The sequence below is a fragment of the Akebia trifoliata genome, chromosome 4 (assembly GCF_017979445.1).
Source record: "Akebia trifoliata isolate Shusen 1 chromosome 4, ASM1797944v1, whole genome shotgun sequence".
Taxonomy (NCBI): Eukaryota; Viridiplantae; Streptophyta; class Magnoliopsida; order Ranunculales; family Lardizabalaceae; genus Akebia; species Akebia trifoliata.
In genome coordinates this window covers 40813739-40820399 of record NC_141378.1, presented here as the reverse complement: position 1 = coordinate 40820399, position 6661 = coordinate 40813739, and the positions used below count along the sequence as shown (strand labels likewise).

The following is a 6661-nucleotide window of genomic DNA, read 5'->3' as shown; positions in this document are numbered from 1 at the left end:
GGTTAAGTTTGGTTGAAAATTTAATTAAAGATGAAGGGTATTTTAGTCACCTCATTCCATTTTTTAAGGTTAAGTTTTATTGAAAATTTGATTAGTAATTACACTTCAACCATTTTACGTTTTTGGCTTCCCCTAAAAGTCATTTGAAGAAGTCCCTTTTGGACGACTTCTTTTAGGAGTTACTTTTGAACTTCAATTGAAATCTACGGGAACCAAAAAAACTCAAACGAACATCATTTATTTGATTTTTTTTGGCTTAAAAGTAAAAAAAAACTGACTCCTAAAACTTAAAAGAACAGGGCCTGAATCTCTTTATTTCAATGGTATAAAATGTTGAGAGTGACAAAGTTATAATTTATAAGATTATTTTTCAAGAATATATTAGAGAAATTGTAGGTGAGGGCATTTCTATCCAAAAACATGATTGTGGCAAATAATCTTGTTTTGAGTTTTTTTATTTTTATTTAAAAAAAAGGCCCTTTTTGCCATTGTCATAAACCTATGGAATTTTTATGCTAAATGTCTTATTATCAATGTATCCTAAGAAGCTATTTCTCAAAAGGCGATTCTCACCAAATGATAATTTTACAGTCACACTTTCACCTGTGATTCTTGAAAGAAATAAACTTTTGAAGGATCAATTACACAATCCGTTTCTTGTAAAAGTGATTCAAACAAAAACCTAACTCGAATGAGACAGATTTAGTGTTACTAGATTGGTTTCTAGTGGATTGAATCATGAAGTTGTACCAAGTGAACGAGGTTGTGGAATATAACAAATCCATTTTAATCAATTTGCAAACTCAATCATTTTGATTCGTTGAATTTTGTTATTAGGTTCAGCGGACCAAAATTGTACTAAGTTAACGAATTATACTAATGAACCTAAACGAACCAAGAAACAAATTATCTCTGCTTGTCCCTGCAAAACAGATTTGTTAGATTGGCAAATTAAAAACCTAAATTCGATTCAAGCCAATAGATGAACCAAGTAATAGAAGGCCGATCTATGATTTCCTCGGGAAAATCACTTTGATGAGATGAAATATTTGATTAATCATACTTCCACTCTGGCTGCATCACTATAAAAGTGTCACGACTCTATCGGTTAAGATTGGAAAAGCTAGAAGATGATTGATTTTGGGATAAAAATGAGGGCATTTAAGTCATTGTCCTTGGCTTATTAGGGAAGACCGAGGACAAGGGGCATGTCAACAGTTTGAGAGCCAAGGGGGGTAGCTCAAATATTCACCAAACTTAGAGGGGGCATGTTTAAATCACCCATTTAGTTATTAAACATAATGCACATGCATTTAAAGCACATTTGTAGGAAGTAATATTTAATATCCCTCAGACAGACTAAAGATGGTCCAACACCAAATAACTTTGAATGCTGAGGATCCAACACAAGGTGGGCCCCCTTGATTGTGCATCAATTTACCATTCAATCTTGATGGACCATACTTATACACCCACCATTGCTGTACGCTGTAAATATCCATTTAAAAAGACCAGGATTCCCAAATATATTTAATATCTATATCTACATAATAAAACATACATATAGAACCACAATGCTTGACTTTCTGTTTCACTGTTTCACTGCTGTTGTCTCTGTTATCCCACCATAAGGATTTTTTTTCTCTCTAAATATTTCACAAAAAAAAAAAAAACTAATAAAAAAACTTTAAAACATCAAATCTCTCTCTCTCTCTCTCTCAAAATATGGAAGCTACAAGAAAATTTTCTCCCCTCTTACTTCTCTTTAGAGCTGTTCCAACTCAAATTATTTCTATTCCCCCCCCCCCCCCCCCTTTTTTTTTTTGGTCTTTTTGACTAAATATTCTTACTCCCCAACTCTTTATTTATTTTTTTTTGTTTTTTGTTTTTTTTTTGGTTTTTTTTTTTTTTGTGGGGCACTTTTACCACCACACCAAAAAAAACTCCCATACACCCAAACAAAACAGAATTAGATTTGGTTGAGATGTGAGAGAGAATCCCACAACTCATGGCTTGAAGTCCACTTGAGATGGTTTGATTAATTTTCTCCTCTTAGCATCAGGACTTGCATGAGCAGAATTTGCACATGACCCAACTGTTAATTCATCACTTTTGTAGCTCAAACATGCTACATCTAACACCCCAATTGGACTATGAGGCACAAATGGAACTGAGACACTATTTGAAATCTTAACAGATCCATTCATCACTGATGCATCTTGAATAAGTTCAAGACACTTCACCACTCTCTCCTGCACACACACAAAAAAAAAAAAAAGACAATTTAAAAAACTTATCAAATTGTTAAAAAATCAAGATAAATGTGACCAAGGGTCTATTAAATTTTACCTTCTCTACATGCTTGATAAAGCAAGATGAAGCCTTGTTAATGTCCACTGTTTGGGTTTCTCCTAAAACAGATATTGCCACTGCCGCTGCAACTTCAGAAGGCTTGAATTCTAAGAACTCAATCCCTACACATTCATTTCCCCCCAAAAATGAATCAGACCTCCTCCAAATTATATATTTTTTCAATTATGGATAGAAGAAGAAATTAATAGAGATAGAAATAGACCTTTAATTGTTTTTAAGATGAGTTCGATCGATCGATAAATCAATGATCTATGTGGAATTTGATCATCATTGATCTTCAAAAGTAAATAATCTATGTAGGAGAAAGGTGTCACTGATTGCATTCTCCACTTCAAAGTGGTCAACACAAGTATCTCCATTTTTTGTATGGTTTTCCCTTCAAAGATAAATTTGGTTCCACAAACCTACCAAAAAAACAAAATCAAGAACATATCAAATAAGTTCTACAATTAATATTATTTAATCTAAATGTTTATTTCTTCACCTGTAAATCTAGAGACAAAGGGACTTCAGACTCCTCTATTTTGGCTGCTAGAGATAAACAAGATACAGCCAACAATTGCATCATCCAAGCTTTACCTCTCTATACAAATAGAGAAAAAAAATTGAGAAATTTAATTCAAGATAACAAATTACAACTAAAGAAGTTAGAAATGTTTGGGTATTTTCTAAACTTACAGGAAGATCATAGACTGAAAGGAACCTATCTATGTAATTAATTGATAGATAGGCAGTCAAAGGTCCAAAACTGTAATAGGTATGAACCTGTTAATAAAAACCCAAAGACCATATCAGCATATAAGTCCCAAACAATAAAGACAAAAAAAAAAACCCAAATCAACATCACTGATAAGAATTGAAAATGAAAAAGGACTCCAAAATCAAATGAGGGAATCTAATATAAGATTAAAAAAACCAAAATACCCAATTCAGAAAAATAGATCTTATATCAAAATTGGGGAAATCTAGATCCATTGACCCAGTTTAGATTTTACAAGAATTCTGTTTATACATCGACATCAATCACAATTAAAATAAATTTTGAAGGAGCCCACCAGATCCATTTCAATTAATCATAGAAAATCATAAAGAGGAAAAAAAAAATTAAGAAAATAACCAAAACCCTAATTCAGAAAACACTTGAAGCTTATTATTGAGAAGTGGGAATATCAATACAAGTTTTTAAAAAAAAAAAAAAAACTAAAGAACAAAAAAGAGATAAAACCCATTTCAGAAAAAACATTGAAAATATCAATATCACTAAATAAAAATTGAAAATAAAAAGAAGTTTAACCAAATAAGGAAATCAAAACCCATTTCACACAAAAAAAAAAAAATCCTAACCCACCTTCCCAATCCAATCAACAGCCTCCCTTCTAATCCCCAAATTCAAGACCCCACTCTGCAATCTCTTCAAGTAATCATTTCCAGGCAAATACTCACATTCCTTCTCAACCATCATACCGAAACACTCCTCATTCTGAAAAGAAAAACCCATGAAGGAAAAATCCCAATCATTAAAAATGGTGTTGTTTTGAAGATGGGTTTGATGGTTTTGTTTCTGCCAAAGAGACCCTTCAAACCGATCATAAACATCAACACCAACAGCCTCATCATCATCAAAACACATGAGGCTATTGCTGTCTTCTGAACAGAGAAGGCTTGATACTTTACAGTCATAACTAGGAGACATTGTAGAATCTCTGAAAAAAACTCTCTTTGCCCTTCAAATGTCTCTTCAAAGAGATGAAGCAAATGAGATTTTTTCAGAGATTTCAGATTAAAAACAAAAGCTTTCCATCAACACAGAGAGAGAGAGAGAGAGAGAGTTGATGAGAGTGAGATAGGACAAGGGGTGGCTTATGTAGGAAATGAGATTCCATTTAGGGTAAGTGAGAGAAATTGGGGGAGAAGGGCATGGATTCAGGACAAGAAAAAAAATAAAATGAGGTGAGGGGGACTTGACACCAAATTGAGAGTCTCTATTCTTGGCGTTGGGTAATTTTGACCAACGCAACCTTGCACAAAGTTATATTTCATGGCCCACCAATGCCTAACTCCACCTATGAGAACAAAATTTGTTGAATTTTACAAAGAAATTAAATATTTCATGATAAAAAAAAATTAATTGAAAATTTTCACTTTTAAAAATGGGGGAAAGTATATAGAAAATAAAGTTTTTTTTCTATTATATTAGTTTTAGGTAGTGATTCCGACTCCGTGAGTCCTATCTTCCATGATGAACTGTTGGTACCAGTCCTACATTGTTTTTCTGTGAAATGAGGGGAAAGGGGGGTTCAGCGGGAAGAAGATCGTACCATGAGAGAAGTAAGGACAAGGAGATTACATGTGGCTTGAGGATTGATTTGATGCTTAGGTTCAAATACTTTGATTTTCATAAAAATAAATTTTAAGAATTAATTTTTTTTTATAATCACCATTTTTTTTATTTTTGACCCAACTACCATAAAAGCTAATTTTTAAGAGTCGAAATTTCTTTTATGATCACCCTCCTTTTTTTTTCAACCCAACTACCCTTTTTTTTTTCGACCCAACTATTGTAAAAAATAAAATAAAATAAAAGTAAATACTAAATGTATGACGATTCATGCACATGCAACGTCAAATTGAACTCTTGCTCAATAATTATCGAATCTAAACTTTATTACTATGATTCGACTCTAGTAGTATCTTTACTGACATAATCATTAGAGTGATTGTGTAGGAAGTGGCATTCGACACGAAGCTGGCGTGGAGGTGATAACAGGTTTTTTTTTTTTATAACTAAGGGTATCTGGGCCAGTTTAAGCGCACCAGACTAGTGTCCCTACGCCCCGCACCCAAGTTTTGCACATCACGTGTTAATCTACACTCGTGCGACAATGCGTGTCCACCAAGATTTTTTATGGGTAGTGGGATTCGAATTTGAGACCAAAGAAAGAGTAGACTCCTTGACCCCAAGTCGGTACCATTCAGCCACCTCCTTGGTGGTTATGATAATAAATTTTAGAACAATAGATACTTTTAACTCATATCTCGATGAGAAACACATATGATTCAACATGCTCTCGTAGCAGAGTGTTGAACTAAGTGTGGCAGGAAGTCATTTTAGCATTTTTTTTATTTTTTTATTTTCATAGAGGACAATTTCTAGGATAGGTGTTGGGTAAGTTACCCAACGACTGGTGTAGCGTTTTTGTGTACTTGATGTGGAGTTGATTAGGGGTAATCTTAAGAAGAGATTTCCTGCATAATTCGAGGCATTATTTTGTTATCCCATGGAGGACTTCCTCACCATGCTCTAGCCGTCAATGGCCTTCGAAATAATCACAATGAATCACGAGGTTTATCCTACGACTTGAAGTCCCTCAAAACGTTTTTCGCTTCGGTGGTATAAGATGTCCCGTACATAAAACGTGATTAAGTGGGTGGGATCAGTTATGAAAATCTCCTTTATCTTCAAGTTAATTACAACAAACCACCATTTTTATATTCCCAAAATACCCCTCAAATCTCGAAAATCGATTACGTATGAGGACTTTTACAACTTACCTTAAAAACCATCTAATCATCAAAAATAAGTTTTTATGATAAATAAACAATTTTAATTTAAGTTATTCTTTAAATTTATAAATTAAAATTTTATAAAAAAAACAAAATGGCATAGAGCTTTAATTATTGCATACAAAATGCAAATTTTGTTTTCTTTCAGAAATATATTATTTGGCCATTTCATTTTCTAAAATTAATTCTCTTTTGAAAATTTTTAATGAAAAAACTTCTTTTGGAAATATTTCTATGAAAAAAATCATTTTGTTGAGATTTTTTATAATCATAATATAAATTAGGGGTGTTTTGGTCAATGTGATATGATGAACGAAAACCTATTTCAATAGAGGTAAGACAAATTTAGCATTTTAGGCAAGAATTGGGATTTCAAGAGTGGTAATTTGAATACCAAAAATCAATATTCAGTATTTGATTGTGGTAGACCATGATTAGAATCCAACAATCTGAATCAAATGCCCCAATGTCTTTTACTCTCCATTTTAGTTTTTATTTATTTATTAATAAGAAAGTAATCTCGAAAAATCCCCCTTGGAGTAGGGAGGCCCACTTTTTGACAATGACAACGATGCAATGCCAGTTAACGGAACCCTGGACAACACTTTTGACTCCTCTTGGGAAGAAAACCGACAATATCTGGTTACTCCAGATGTTGGGTAACCGGTAATCGATTTCCCCCTCTCTTGTTTGATGGCCCATAAGTGTTACTTAAACTAACGGA

At 33.1% G+C, this 6661-nt stretch overlaps 1 protein-coding gene across 1 annotated transcript; it reads right to left on the bottom strand.

Annotated features, from left to right (window-relative positions):
* Positions 1-1866: 1866 nt before the first annotated feature.
* On the bottom strand, positions 1867-4327 carry LOC147404983 (cyclin-D3-1-like). Its single transcript, XM_086437789.1, has 6 exons — positions 3722-4327; positions 3052-3138; positions 2858-2956; positions 2576-2777; positions 2350-2474; positions 1867-2252 (listed from the first exon to the last, which is right to left on the bottom strand). The coding sequence occupies exons 1-6, from the start codon at positions 4064-4066 to the stop codon at positions 2007-2009; spliced, it is 1104 nt and encodes a 367-aa protein (XP_086293915.1). The 5' UTR covers positions 4067-4327; the 3' UTR covers positions 1867-2006.
* Between the last annotated feature and the right edge of the window lie 2334 nt (positions 4328-6661).

What these genes read in the sequence shown, in the direction of transcription:
- LOC147404983 (XM_086437789.1), bottom strand. Translation starts at nt 4,066, where the DNA reads ATGTCTCCTAGTTATGACTGTAAAGTATCAAGCCTTCTCTGTTCAGAA. An exon ending in CTGTTGATTGGATTGGGAAG is followed by an intron (nt 3,139 to 3,721) that starts GTGGGTTAGGAT and finishes TTTTATTAACAG; the next exon opens with GTTCATACCTATTACAGTTT. An exon ending in TTATCAAGCATGTAGAGAAG is followed by an intron (nt 2,253 to 2,349) that starts GTAAAATTTAAT and finishes GTGTGTGTGCAG; the next exon opens with GAGAGAGTGGTGAAGTGTCT.